Source organism: Alligator sinensis, unplaced genomic scaffold (assembly GCF_000455745.1).
Source record: "Alligator sinensis unplaced genomic scaffold, ASM45574v1 scaffold781_1, whole genome shotgun sequence".
Taxonomy (NCBI): domain Eukaryota; kingdom Metazoa; phylum Chordata; order Crocodylia; family Alligatoridae; genus Alligator; species Alligator sinensis.
Window position 1 is genome coordinate 4,024,345 of NW_005841845.1, and position 14,526 is coordinate 4,038,870.

General features: G+C 57.8%; 1 protein-coding gene across 2 annotated transcripts; it reads left to right on the forward strand.

Moving 5' to 3' along the window:
• Positions 1 to 900: 900 nt before the first annotated feature.
• Positions 901 to 13,866, forward strand: LOC102374367 (E3 ubiquitin-protein ligase HECTD3-like). 2 transcript variants are annotated; one of them, XM_025206769.1, is made up of 20 exons: positions 901 to 1,249; positions 1,955 to 2,044; positions 2,644 to 2,779; positions 3,196 to 3,311; positions 3,902 to 4,015; positions 5,190 to 5,272; positions 5,421 to 5,586; positions 6,424 to 6,505; positions 6,767 to 6,949; positions 7,486 to 7,538; positions 8,061 to 8,125; positions 8,778 to 8,881; positions 9,346 to 9,465; positions 9,619 to 9,708; positions 10,100 to 10,306; positions 10,718 to 10,847; positions 11,919 to 11,993; positions 12,327 to 12,408; positions 12,565 to 12,636; positions 13,665 to 13,866. In XM_025206769.1, the coding sequence occupies exons 1-20, from the start codon at positions 1,011 to 1,013 to the stop codon at positions 13,759 to 13,761; spliced, it is 2,304 nt and encodes a 767-aa protein (XP_025062554.1). In that variant the 5' UTR covers positions 901 to 1,010; the 3' UTR covers positions 13,762 to 13,866. The 2 variants fall into 2 exon arrangements, with proteins under 2 accessions (XP_025062554.1, XP_025062560.1); XM_025206775.1 differs by lacking the exon at positions 2,644 to 2,779 and having other exon boundaries at positions 1,206 to 1,249.
• Positions 13,867 to 14,526: the final 660 nt, after the last annotated feature.

A 14,526-nucleotide genomic window follows, 5' to 3' on the forward strand; every position in this document is an offset into this window, starting at 1 on the left:
TCGCGGGGAGCGGGGCGGAGGCGCAGGGCCCGAGCCGGGAGCCGGGCGGCTGCCCCTCCAGTCCTGGCCCGAGCCTGCGTGTCCGGGGCCGAGCATAGGCTGAGTCATCCGCCGCCGGGCTCCTGCCTGCTGTGCCCGAGCCGGGGAGGGCTGAGCCTTTCCTCCTTCCTGCTGCAAAGTCTTCCTGAACCCCGGGGCACCTGTGGGACGGCTCAAAACAGCTGCTTCTGCTTCATAGCTAGATGTAATAGACTGTAGTATATACTGTTACTTAACTAGAGATATAATATTAAGCAGAATATATATATATATATATATATATATATATGTACACACACACAGGAGCAGCAGGCACTCGGGGGTAGTAATGTGGGACGTTTCATAGCTGGGATAAGGCACCTCCTTGAATTCATTTCCACAACCAGTTCTCTGTCTCTTTTTTTTTTAATTGTTTTCTTACTGTCCATGTTGTCTCCCATTGCTTTATGATTGCTCCTGATCTTCATGGCAGGAGAGAGACTCCTAGAAATGCGGTGGGGGGGGAAGGGACCTCAGGAGTCGTCTAGTCCAAGCCCCTGCTCCAAGCAGGACCCCTTTGTCTACCCAGGCCTTAAACACCTCCAAGGATGGAGCCTCCTCCACCCCTCTGGGGAGCCTGCTCCAGCGCTTCACCACATTCCTAGCGAGAAAATACTTGCTAATATCCAACCTCAACTTCCCTTGCTGCAACTTGAGATCTAGGAAGGGATCCCGGTGCTGGCACGTATTGACCTGCTTAGCTCAGCCGATTCGCTGCAGAAAGGCCCTAGCAGAAAATGGGCTCCATTGCGTGTTCATTCTTCATCTCACCAGCCCACACTAAACCCCGTCCTATTTGCTACATGCAGAGGACGGGCTGCGCACAAACAGCCCTGAGCCTGGACGGAAAAATGACCTGGATGAAATTGGAGCTCATTTGCGATGCTTTTTGTGCCTCTTTGCAGGGAGGTTTCTGGTAGTGAGGGGTTATAATGGGCAAAGGCAGAACCAGGCCCCTTTCTTTCAAGCCTGTGCCCAGGGTTATTGCTGGGCTGTGCTTTCTTCTGCAGGAGCAGCTGGCGGCCTGCAAGGGCGGCTGTGAGCTAAAAGAAGGCTGGGTGCTGGTGCGCAAGCATGGAGAAGACTGGGACAGGCTCATCCTCGTGGACGCCACAGATGAAATGGAGAGGAGGCAGCAGCTGTTCGGAGTGGATTATCACCCTGCAATGAGGTAGGGAAGCGCGGGGCTGCCTGGCTGCTGCTCCAGTCCCCAGCATCTCCCCGTCCTGTGAGACCACCTTAGCACCAAGTAGCATGTGTTGGGCCTCGAGGGTTGTGTGGCCCCTGGACTGTGCTTGGATGGGAGCCAGCGCGTAATGCCACCCTCAGCACCCAGGTCGAGCAAGATGAGGGGCGTTGGTGGTGGTGCCAGTTCAAGCCCGTTGGCTTGTGTGGGTTTTTCTTGCATTGGGAGGTTTTTGCAGACTGCCAGGGGCAGCCTGACCACCGTGCAAGGGACAGGTCTCCACCCTCTAACTACACTGAGTCATTCGAGGGCAAGAAGAAAGGGATCTCCCCTGCCAGGCTCCGATCCCAGGTGTCCACAGCCGATACGGTGATCGCCCGGGTGTCTCCATAAGAGATGCCCCCTGAACCAGCAATTCCCCTGGGCCGGCCGTTTCTAAAAGAGCTCCCTCGGGGGCGCGCAGAGTCTGCTTTGTTGGCCTCTGTGGGACCCAGCTGCTGTGTCAGTGCTGTGGACCGCCCTTGAGCTGAGGCTCATTCTGCCTGCCCTGTAATGAGCTGGATGAGTGCAGGGCAGCGCTGCCAAGACCTGAGTCTCGTGTCACTAGCCATCCTGGTTTGAGCCCAGTGTCCATCGTGGGCGATGGAGAAGTGCGGGTCCCTTAACCCCTCCCTCCCTTGGCCGTTTCAGCTGGGAGCAAGTGGTGGATTTGACCTCTCTGCCGTTTGCAGCGAAGCCCAGACAGCTGGAGCAGGACGAGGATGCAGTGCAGAAGTTTCGGTAACAGCCCGCCCCGTTGCTCGTGCTCTCTCCTGTTCCCTGGGAGCGAGTCTGTGCCGCGCCGTGGCCTCCAGAAACCTCCCGCAGGTCGGAGCAGGCTGGGGTGGGGCAGGGCAGAGTCCCACTGCTTGAGGATGTTTGCTCAGCACCAGCGGCTTTGCTCCCGAGGTTGTCATGTCAGCAGCACCGAGCTATTTCTGCTGGGCAAGGCTGGCTGTAATCAGCCCGGGCCGCTCCTCAGGGCGTGTTGGTGAACATGGGTGCCAGCCTGAGGACAGCAGCCAGGATGCAAAGTCTGTTATTCTCAAGGCTAGACCCTGGCTCAGCGGCCCCATGTCTCACGGCCATTGTCAAGGTGCAGGCTCACGTCCCAGGGCAGAGCGCTCCAAGGGAAGGTGATGCACCCCTTGCTCAGCTGCCGTCCAAGTCCCTGGGGCTTGATATACAGCCTTGGGGTCGGTGGCCAGCCACGGAGTGCGTAGTTACCCGGGTGCTGGCACCACAAGCCATTCATTCACCCCCTCTGAAGGGGCAGAAGTAGAGCACAACCTGCCCCCCAGGCAGTAGAGCTGCCCCATTAACCCCGAGTGTGCCAGCAGGTTTGTTCCCCCAACGTGGAGTTTCGAGTGCGACGAAGATCTGGTCCGCTTCATGTATGATTACTTTGCAAAGGGGAACAGGAGCCTGGGCAGAATCAGCCAGTATGTGGACAGCATTGACGTCTCCTCCTACGTGGTATGCAGTAGGGTGGGCTGTCACGTGCTGAGGAGAGGCCTGAGACCCGGCCGGTCGTGTCTCTGCAGCCACGCAGGGGAAGGCAGACGTCACTGTGACCACGGGTTGCATCTCCCTGGGGTTTCTCCAGCCGCAGCTCAGCTCCTCTGATCCGGGGGTGCTGGTTGCACTCTGGATGCAGGCTCCAGGGAGAGCTGTCCTTCCTCCTGGACATGGAAGGGCGGCTGGGTGCTTGGGAGGGCTGGTTGTGTAGCCTGCAGGCTTTGGCTGGGGGGGGTGAAGGCTGCCGGGGCGAAGCAGGGGGACTCTGGGATGGAAGAAGAAAGTATGGGTGAACTCCTGAGATGCTTGGAGGTTGATGCAGCCCACCCAATGCCTTGGTTCATGTCGTCTCTCTCTGCCTCTTCACCCTTTAGAAGGATCATGGCGTGTCGCACCTGACGGACAACCAGCAGTACACCTACTGGGAGAGCGACGGAGGCCAGGGCGAGCACTGGGTGCGGCTCACCATGAAGAAAGGCACCCTCATCACGTGAGACCTGATAGCCCTACCGAACTGTTTAGGAACCAGCTGATTTCCAGCGTGGCACGGTGGCTGCCCTGGTGTTGGCTGTGCTGTGGGGGAGCAGTGTGTCTGGCTCCAGTCTGGCAGGGGTTTCCAGTCGTGGGTTCAGGCAGATAGGACTGGACTGCGCCCTCTTCCCCTCTGAGACAGCTGCCCCTGTCTCTACAGCTCCCTCCCGAGGGCCTTGCCCAAACATCTAAATGGCCCCTTTGGCCAGTTCTGCCCTGGTTCTCCTGCACTTCCCCTAAGTGAATCCATGCTCCTTCATGCTGGAGCCTTGTCATTCCCTGCAAGCAGATGGTTTTCACCCCGTTCCCTGCCTTAGCCAAGCGATGCATACTCAGCACAGAGCCATGTGCTTGGGGACCTGGTTGAGAGAATGGGCAGAAGATCCCAGCACCGCACTCTGACACCCAGAACTGGGTGCACTGGGTTCAGATTGGGGCGCTTGGTGCACATGGGTGTGTTGTGGGTGTGCAAAGCCAGGCTCACTGTTCAAGGGGCTCCTCCCTGAGAGAGCACTGGAGGATTTAGCTGCTTCTTGGTCTCCTCTCCAGGAAGCTTGTGGTCACCATAGAGCCGAATGATGCTAGCTACAGTCCCAAAAGGATTGCTGTGTATGGCGGTGTGATGGGCAAGCTGAAGAAGTTGGCTGATTTCAACATCAAGGAGTGAGTAGGTTGGGGTGTTGCAGGAGAGAGCTGGGCTGTAGTGGGCTGAGGTGCCACGACGGATGAAACCTCTATCCCTGTAGCCACTAACCAAACATGCCTGTCTCCCTGGATGGGGGTGGGATGCTTTAAGCCTGGCTTCTCTGCCTCTGGTTGCACCTCTCTGTGCTAATGCAGGGATACGTTGCGGTCCTGCCCACCGGCCCTGGCGCGGTGCTGGGTGTGAGCAGACATGGACCAAGGAAGCTAGGTTCTAGGTCAAGGGGCCATTGGGTAGAGCGTCCCAGGGAAAAGCAACTGAGGGTTGCCAAAGCAAACTGTGCCAAGTGTGCCGATACTGCTGCCGGTTGTGTGTGCGCTGGCTGCTGAATTCCTCAGGGTGCATAAACGCCCCGTAGTTCAGCTGGTCACAAGTCCTGCCCAGGGCAGGGCAAGGTTGGCTTCTGTAAGAGAGTTCCCCCAGTCCCAGCCCCTGGACCAGTGGGTATGCGAAGACGCATCTGACATTTCCCTCCCTGTGCCTTTCTCCTGGCTGTTAGCATGGGTGTGCCGGCTCCAGATCAATCATCCCTGATTACCGGTGCCAGGTGGGGACTCCAGAGCCCAGACTCCTCGAGGGTCATCTAGACCAACCCCCCTCCCAGGTCCGGGCTTTCTGCTCTGAATTGCCCCAGACAGAGCCCCAGCCCGCCTCTTCTGCAACCCCTTGTAGGAAGAACAGTGCACAGCTGCTTGTCCTCAGCTGCTCCTGTTCTTGTGCATAGGGAGAGCATGGGAGAGCAGATTCCCTGCCTTAACTTTGAGAGCCGTTCCAATATTTGGAAATGGCCATCACATCCCTCTCTGCCTCCACCCCCATCGTACCCAAGCTTTGCTCCTATGGCTTGTCTTCAAAATGCATTAAGTCCTGATGGGCTGGACTCAGAGGACCGCAGAGTGCTTCATGCAGCCATTGCCACTGAAATCTCCGCAGGAGGCACTCAGAGGTTAGGTGACTTGACTAGGGCTATCCATCAAACTGGTGGGCGAGCAGGGGATTTGAGGCCAGGTCCTGATCCTAGCTCCTGAGCTCAAAGCACAGGGGACCCCCTCTCTTTCAGGTAAGTGGATGAAGAGATGTTGGCTGGAGGGTGGTAAAACTGCTCTGCAATCTCCGCTTGTGCTGTCTCTGCAGGAACTGTTCCGGGGACGTGTGTTTGCTCAGGGATATGTTGACTCACCAGCCTGTCATTGAGATACGAATCCTGGAGTGCAGAGGTAGGGGTGTTGTTGCAGGATCTCAGATACTGCCTGTAACCCCGCTTTCCTTCAAGAAACTGCAGGGCCTATCACCCCCGTGCTGTTTATAAGCCAGGGCCGCGAAACAGCTTGAGCCCACTGTGTCATCCTTGCTTTTTATGGGCAGAACATGGGCTCAACGTTCGCCTCTGGGGCCTCAAGATCAAGGCCGCATGGCACTGGGATGTGAGGCTCAATGCAGACATGTTCCAGTCAGCCCACCTGGTGCGGTACCCCCGCCTGGAAGGGACGGACCCCGACCTGTTGTACCGGCGTGCTGTGCTCATTCAGAGGTAGTGTCCAGGACACCAGCCAGGCGCGCAAGGTGGGGCCGGGGGGTCAGAGTCGCTTCCATGCATGGGGGAAAATGCAGCTCTGGTCCCGGGGAAGCGCACCGGCACCTGCTCAGTCAAAGTTGCTGGTTTTGTAAGGAGCGTGTCTGCTGCCATGAGGCTGGGGTCTGGAATCAGCAGTTCACAGGGGAGGATGCTCCTTTCTTCCCCCACCCCCTGCGGCACCTCAGTGTGGCATTACAGGACCCTCTCCTGCCTCTGGCAGAGGGTCTTGAGGTCCCTTCCAGCCCCACTTCTCTGTGAATCGTTGACTCCAGGGCAGAGAGCACCTCCTACTAGTTCATTTCTGTGGTGCCTCAGAACTGGGGGACCCACTACCCTGCTTTCTGCAGGGCATTACCTCCTAGCAATGCCCTGGGGCATTTGGTACCATTGAGTCCTGCATGGGAGAGAGCCCCCTCCTACATCAGCTGCACCATCACGCGGGAGTCTTAATGGCCCATCTGAGGCAGGCTTCTCCAAAGATGCCCAAAGCAAGTGAAGCCTGCCTTATGCATCCTTGCCATGAGATGGGTGGCAGCTGCTTCACCCCCCATGGGGAAGATGCGCTTCTCTTGCATGTAGATCTGCTGTGAGCATGAGACATCTCCCCGGTGTGTAGGGCTGGCACGTTCCCGAGAGTCCCCCGGGACAGCCCTTGCAGTGCTGTGGATCCTCCCCAGGAAAAGGGGGTTGTTGCAGGAGCAGAGCTGCTGCATTGCAGCCCCCTGCCACAAGTACCTAGGCAGGAGCAGCTTCTCTGCTGGGTTTTCCAAGCTGTTCCCCGTCGGGTTCTAGGTTTATGAAGCTTCTGGACAGCGTCCTGCCTTACCTGTTCCCGGTCTGGGACCCCACTGTCAGCCTATTCAATGAACTCAAGGTGAGCGTGCACCTGGGCTCCTGCATGTCACAAGCAGGTGTGGTCTTGGTACGAAGGTTAGCCTGGGCTGATGCTGGAGGAGCCTGCAGCGAGCCCTTTTGGGGACGAGGCGCGTCGGCAGGGTGACTTGGCTGCAGCGGCATTTTGCTTTGCTGCACAAAGCAGGACTGGTGCCTTGGGCAGTCCATCAGGCTGGGTGCGTGAGGTGAGGCGGTGCGGGTGTCCATCTGTCTAACCCCAGCCCTGCCTGGCCCTTGGCAGCACATCAAGCAGTTCCTGCTCCTGTCCAAGTGGCCCCAGGCTCTCGCCTCCCGCTATCTGAAGGAGTCGGAGACCAAAAAACCCAACAACATGCCTGAGCTGTTCATCAACCGGCACCTGGCACTGAAGCACCGCGAGAACCCTGGCCTGGATCCCAGCTGCAGGAACGCCATATTCACTCAGGTGCCCCTTCCCCGTGCCAGCTCTGCAGGCCCTGGGGACTCATCCCACTCTCCACGGAGGATGGATAGGGTCTTGTGAGGGCCAGGGTGGGACTTCCAGCGGAGAGCCCGTGTCTCTGCCCTATGCACTCAGCAGTCACTGGAGCACAGCAGCATTAGCCTCCGAAGGGTGGCAGCAAGGGGCTTACTGTCCAGTGCAAAAACTCACGCAGAGTTTCTTGTGCAGCATGGGCAATCCTGGATGCCTGGGGTCTGAAGAGGGTGGGGGATCACTGACCAGAGTGTGACAGGGCGAGGGATGCGGATGCACAGGGCAGATGTGTAGCTGAGAGAGGGTGGAGTGGGCTGGGAGCACCGTCCTGCTGCCTGCATTCGGGCCCGCAGGAGGTCCGTGGCAATTTCATAGATGTTAGGGTCGGAAGGGACCTCAATAGATCATCGAGTCCGACCCCCTGCATAGGTAGGAAAGAGTGCTGGGTCTAGATGAACCCAGCTAGATGCATATGTCCAAGTCCTGTGCTTCTCTGCTCATTCCAGGTGTACAAGGGCCTCAAATCTTTCACCAAGGAGCAGAAGCCACTGGATTACAGGTACAGGCCATAGGTAGTGCAGTGCTGGGCTCTGCCTTGGCCCAGCCCCTGGGCGCTGGACGTGGGGGTTCAGTGCAGGGGCCCAAGGAGAGGGGAGGTGTGTGAGTGAGGAGGCAGATCTGGGCTCCATCCCTGGCAGGGAGCTGAGATTACCACTGTCTGCACTTCCTAATATCCCACCTCAACTTCCCTTGCTGCAGCTTGAGCCCATTGCTCCTTGTCCTGTTGTCCGCCCCTACTGAGACCAGCCCAGCTCCAGCCTCTTTGCAGCCCCCCTGCAGGGAGGTGAAGGCTGCTATCAACCCCCTGGCCATAGTATTCTCTTTTCCAGACTAAATCCGGCCAATTCCTTCAGCCTCTCCACACCAGTTCTGTCCCCCAGCCCACAACCATTTTCACTGCCCTCGGCTGGACTCTCTCCAGCATGTCCAGATCCTTTCTGTACTGGGGGGCCCACGACGTCCCTGGATTGCCCGTGGTCTCTGGGCAGACCGGCTCAGGCTGCCCCTGGTTTCCCTGCAGGTGGCCATCGTCCTACGACCAGTGGTGGGAGTGCAAGTTTGTTGGCGAGGGCATCTGCGACTGCGGTACGAGATCCCCCTGCCCCTTCCAGGACCCCGTGCTTCCCTCCCTGTGGTGGCTCATCCACGGTTCAGTGCCGCTGCTCTCCATTTATACAGCCTCTGCCCTGTCTACAGGCACCTCAGTGGGCAGGGTCTGCATAGAGCAAGAGTGCATTTAACTTCTGCCCCGCTCATTAGCCCTCCACAGTCCCTGATGACCGCGTGCTCCAGCTGTTGCATGGAGCTGTCTGCTTCCCGTGCCCCATTTCAGACAGGGCAGGGCTGTGCCATAGCCCCTCTCCATGCCTCCCTTATCCCATCCCCACCTGTGAGGGCCCTGGGTCAGGAGTCCGCTCGCTGCAACCAGTCTCCCCCCAGGGAGTCACCACCAGTGTCACTGAGCGTGACAGCAGGGCACCAGGACTCTCAGTGGGGTTGGAGAAGGGCCAGGGATTTGGGGTATGGCTTTCCCCAAGGGTGTTTCCTGCAGGTCGCATAAGGCAGCAGGGGTGGGGGCAAGGAGGGGTGGTGCAGGACCTGCCTGTATCACTCAGCAAGAGGCCCCCGGAGAAGATCCAGCTGGGTTTGACCTGCACCAGAGCTGCCCCAGGGCCCCGTGTCTGGCCAGGCACCCGGGGAGCGGATGGCGTTGATGCGGGGTCTGTCTGGGTTGCAGGCGGAGGGTTTCGGGACAGCCTGACCGACATATCAGAGGAGCTGTGCCCCAGCTCGGGAGACGGTCCCGTGCCGCTGCCCTTCTTCGTCCGCACGTCCAACCAGGTGCCGTGAGACGCGTCTCTCAGGGCAGCCTGTTCTGCGGGTAGTTGAGGCTGTGGACCCACAACACTTTGCTGGGGTGGGGCAGCCCAAGACCTTTCAGCAGGGCTGGGGGAGCCTGGCTGAGCAAAGACCCCTTCAGCAGGCTCTTGTGGTGGAAACCACAATAGAAAGCAGGACAGTACGGCCTGGAGAGGAGCAGTGTGTGGACGGGTGTCTTCGTCCTACTGCACGAGACCCTTGTGCACTCTGCCCGTGTGGCTCAGCGAGCTGTGAGCTGCTCTTCCTGCCTCCTGCATGGGAAGCTGGGCTGGGCTGTGCCCCTGCAGGTCTCTCTGTGGGGCGGTTCCCTAGTCCGTGGGGTGTTGGATGGGAAGGGGGAGGTCACGGGCATGGCCCTACTTCCCCTGGGCTGTCGCAGCGGGTTTGGTGGGGAGCCGAGCTCTGACAGGGTCTCTGTGTTGCAGGGTAACAGCACCGGGGAAGCCAGGGACATGTACATCCCAAACCCCTCCTGCAAGGACTTTGCCAAGTACGAGTGGATCGGCCAGATCATGGGGGCCGCTCTGCGGGGCAAGGAGTTCTTGGTGAGTCCTGGCAGGGAAGAGGCGCTGCCCTCTTCCAGCCTTGCTGGCTGGGTGTCTTGTCCAGGAGTCCTTTAAGGGTGTCGTTTTGCCTGACTGACTGACCAGTCTTTGTGATGTCTCCCCCTCCTTCCCCTTCGCTCCCGCCCTCCACAGGTCCTGGCGCTGCCGGGCTTCGTGTGGAAGCAGCTGACAGGGGAGGAGGTCAGCTGGACCAAGGACTTCGTGGCCGTGGACTCCGTGCTGGTGAGTGGGTGGTTGAAATGAGGACAGGGAGTTGTCTGGGACATTTCTTTTTGTCAGCAGCATTGGGCACAGGACGAAGTGGGGCTGGGTGGGGGTAGGGGCTTGCCCTGCCTGTGCGGATGCTAAAGGAGCATGGTTCTTGACACACGCCTGGGTTTACAGTTGAACCCGTAGCCCATGCAGAATTGCCGGCTTTCATGGCTCCAGGTCGCAGCCCGCCATGCTCATCTGGGTTCAAGCGGCCCCGGGGACCCCGTGGCCCAGCAGGGGAAGCCCTGTTCTGGGCAGAGGGTCATGCATTGCCAAGCCTGGCCGAGCCCTGAGCCTCTCTCGGGCCAGGGCATGTGTGTTGCAGCGCTGACTAGCAAGGGCTCTCATCCTGGTGCATCAGGTGAAGTTCCTGGAAGCGGTGGAAAGGATGGACAGAGAGACCTTTGAGTCAGAGTTTGGGAACGAGCTGACCTACACCACGGTGCTCAGCGACCAGCGCACCGTGGAGCTCATCCCCAACGGCAGCCGGGTTGTGGTGCGCTACGAGGACCGCGAGGAGTTCGTCCGCCTGGTGCGGACCGCTCGGCTGGAGGAAAGCACGGAGCAGGTAATTGCGCCGTGACGAGCCACCATCGGGGACCCCAGGGCCTCAAGCCTCTCCCCTCTGTGCTGCTGCATCTCTTCAGGTAACAGACTGGCAGAGACCACCAATCGGCCGAATTCACCATCCGGCGTAGGGTGGGTAAGATAGCTAGTAGGGTGGAAGTGCTTGCCTTTAGGAAGGCAAATTTCAGTGTGCTCAGGAGTCGAGTCAAAATGCACTGCCGGATAGGAGTACTCACCCTGCTTGTCCAACCTAGACTTGAGCCTCAGAGATTTCTTCCTCTGGTTTCCCCAGCCAGCAGCTCTCCCAGCTTGCTGTCACATTGTACCTTGGGTTCGAGTGAGCCCGATCTGGGGATGTGCGTGGGGTGTCCCTCCCCTCCTCTTGACCACGCTGGCTCTGTCCCCCCTCCAGATCGCAGCCTTGCAGGCGGGGTTGCTCAGGGTGGTGCCACAGACCATTCTCGACTTCATCACGTGGCAGCAGCTGGAGAAGAAAGTCTGTGGGGACCCTGAAGTCACCGTGGAGGCCCTGAAGAATTTCAGTAAGTGCAAGGCTAATGCAACATCGTCTTCTTGAGTTGTTGTCCACGTCACCTGCCACTGTGCGTTCCCTACATGCCTCATATGCATACATCTGGAGACTTTTCGCCTTCAAAGTGTAGCTCCGGTGTGTGCTGCCCCTCTTTGTGTTCACACAGATTCATAAAATCATAGACAACTTGGGCTGGCAGGGACCTGCTGAGATTGCATCTAATCCAGCCCCCCTGCCGAGCCCTGTCCAAACCATGCCAGACAAACCCATTGTCCAACCTATTAGCCAAAACTGTGCAGCCAACCCTGACACAACACCAGGCGTCGCACCCAAACCTGCCATGGGTAAAGCAGGGGGACCGTCCGTGGGGGCCTATGTCGTGCTGCTGCAAAGGTTGCTACTATACGCTTGGGAGATCCCAGGAAAAGGGCCACTCTCCCCACTACAGAGGAAGGCAAAAAATCCCCATAGTCTGCGCCGATTTGACCGGGGGTAAAATTCCTCTCTGATCCCGAATGTGGCGATTGGGCTGACCCTGAGCGGAGGGGCAAGACCTAGGCAGGATCCTCCAGGAGCATTGGCACAGCCCTGCCACAATCCCCAGCTTTGGGTGCAGCCAACACCCAGTACCTCTGGGCAAGGCTTAAAAAGAAGAAACCCTGATGCACGTAGCACCAAGGGGAGGGGGCAGAAATCCTTCCCAGCCCCCTGCAGCAACCAGCAAAGCCCAGAAGCACGGGAAATCCTCATAACAGAGCACAGGCACACATGTGGCCTGTGGGGACAGTTAGGCAAAAAAGACTCCAAGCCAGGCCCGGGCGAGGAGTGCATGCTCTGCAGGGCTTGTTTGTGCCTTCGGGCTGGGAGCAGGAGGGCCCCACGGCTCAGCTCGTGCAGCTTAAGTGCTAGGGGTGTAGGACCCCATGCCATAGGTCTGCATGGAATCGGGGGCCTCTTCTCCCCCTCCCAGGATCCAGTCGAGATGCCCCAGAGGGCTCAGGCAATGCCCTGCTCCAGTGTACTCCGTGGGAATGGGGATCTCTGTTTCTAATGAGCCTTTTCTCTGCCTTCTCCATCCCAGCTCAGTTCGACGATATGGAGCCATCAGACACCAGGATCCAGTGCTTCTGGGAAGCGCTCACCAACTTCACCAACGGTGAGTGACCCATGCGGCTCCTGCCCTGCTCCGACCACCCTGGAGAGCTAGTTGCGGCTGCACCAGAAGTTATTGGGTCTGTGAAGGCCAAGAGGTATATGTGGTGGGTGTGAGCAGAATTGGAGCAGTCACCTGGAGAATTCCCCTGGGGGCCTGAGCATCCTTACCCTGCAAGGTCCTTCTCTCAGCCACGGGCACCTTTTGTGTGGGGGGACATGCCCAGATCTCCAGCTGGCTGAGCCCAGGGAACATGAAGAGCTCCATGCAGCTGAGCTCCGGGTCTGGATTTTGTTCCCATCCCCATCGCCCAGCACCCCCGTTCTCTCCCCACAGAGGATCGCAGCCGCTTCCTCAGGTTCGTGAGTGGCAGGAGTCGCCTTCCCGTGTCGATCCACATCTCCCCACACATGTCAATGTGAGTCGGTCCTCCTGTGCGACCAGCAGACAGCAGGGTGATTGCCCTGCCCCCTCCCCGGCGTGGGGTTGGACTGTGCCCTGATGTCCAAGCCTTCAGTTTACCCTGTGTATGCAGCCTGTTGGATCCAACTAGTTTCACATCTCTTCCCCCAAGGTCTGATGTTATGGATGTGCTGCCTGAAGTCTCCACCTGCTCCAGCACTCTCTTCCTACCGCAGTACACCTCGTAAGCTGGGCTTCTTCTTGACCCCCTCTACCTGGCAGTTGTGATCCTGAGGGACGTGGTGCCTTTCATTCAGGGTGAAAGATAAATTCACACTTGCACTCAGGCCAACCTAAGACCATTTTTTTACTGATAATGTGCAAACTTTTTACTAATAGCCAATCTTTTTTACTGATGTATACTTTTACTGACACGTTTTACAGACAAGAGCCTGGCTCAGGATTTAGAGTTAACACCAACTATAGTGAAATAGTTTGGGTGTCAGTAAAATGTTTTGCAGATTATCAGTAAAAAAAAAAATAAGTAAAACATTTTTGTGTTGGCAGCCCTGTTTAACTGCAGCAATAGTTTTGCATTGTTTGTGCTGACTCACCCCGGGGTCCTCTACTTATCCCCACCCCCTGCCCATTCCTGGACTCCAAATGGACTATTGTCTGCCTGCCTGTGAGACCAGTGTTACAGGCAGTGATGGGATCCTGTAGCAGCAGCAGCAGCACACGACTAGGGTGGGGAAGGGGCTCCCATGTGCACACCAGGCTACCATGCCCTGAGAAAATACTTCCTGCAGGGAGCTGGTGTCCCACCGGTGTGGGACCCCACTGGACCGTCTCACATCAGTTAGCATTGCTCTGCTCTGTGTGGTCTTCAGCATGCAGCCTGGTTAAGAGACAGCGCTTCCATGAAGCTCTGGCTGCTTGGTGTCTTTTACAGATGGTTCAATTTTTTATAGACTTTATGAACAGGTATTTTTAGGCTCTCTTTATAATGGTTTGTCTGTCAATTTACATACAGTTGGCAACTCTGCTTTCACCTGTTAGATCCAGGGCTCACGTCCAGGCCTGCAAGTCAGGATGTATGGATTCTGCATCCAGATCTTCCCCGGGCTCATGGGGTTGCTTCTCTGAGCCTTACTTCCCTAGTCGGTGCCACAAAGTACTTTCTGCCATAATCCCTGGTGTGTGAAACATTTGGCTTCCCTCGGCTGGTGGACTTGCAGCAGTACCTTGACTGCATCTTTTCTTCCTTTCCAGGGCCAAGGTGTGTGAGGAGAAGCTGCGATACGCAGCCTATAACTGCGTGTCCATCGACAGGGACAGGGACGCAGACATGGACATGTGGGCAATGTGATGTCATGGGCATTGCACCTAGCACCTGCCTTCTGCTAACTGTTCAGTGGGAAGAGCTCCCCATCCTTGACGGAAATTGTGAATAAAATAATAAACCCAATGTGTGACAGCCTCGCTCCTCTGGGTGCCCCCAGAACCGGCCTGACTATCTGTGTCTGGGTCCGTGGCAGGTTAAAGTGTAACCGACTGCAGGACCGACACCTCGTCCCCATTCAAATCAACTGACCGGCCCTTGGAGAGCTCCTGAGGTGTTGGTAGTTTAGACTCCCAGGCTGCTTGTCAGCCTCATGCACACATCGCCTGCCGCAGCCATCTCTGGGGTGGAGCACGGCAGCTGTATAGCAGCCTGCTACAGGGCCACACGGCAGCATGGGACGGGAGTTTTGGGAGCAATTGAAGCTGCCGGGGCCTCCTGGGAGGCTCAGTGTCACTGCCTCGAGTTCCCGATCAGATTCCCGCCACCACGCCTCTGAATCTGGCATCGTCGTAAAGAGCTGCTGCTGCTGCACTGCAATCTCACCCAGCCGGGATCAGCCCCGCCTGCTCGCTGCCGAGGCCCCAGCTCATCCTGGGGCAGGATTACACCTCTTCTGATCACGCAGGTGAGAGTGCTGCTTCCTTCATAGATTCATAGATGTTAGGGTCGGAAGGGACCTCAATAGATCATCAAGTCCGACCCCCTGCATAAGCAGGAAAGAGCGCTGGGTCTAGATGACCCCAGCTAGATACTCATCTAACCTCCTCTTGAAGACCCCCCAGGGTAGGG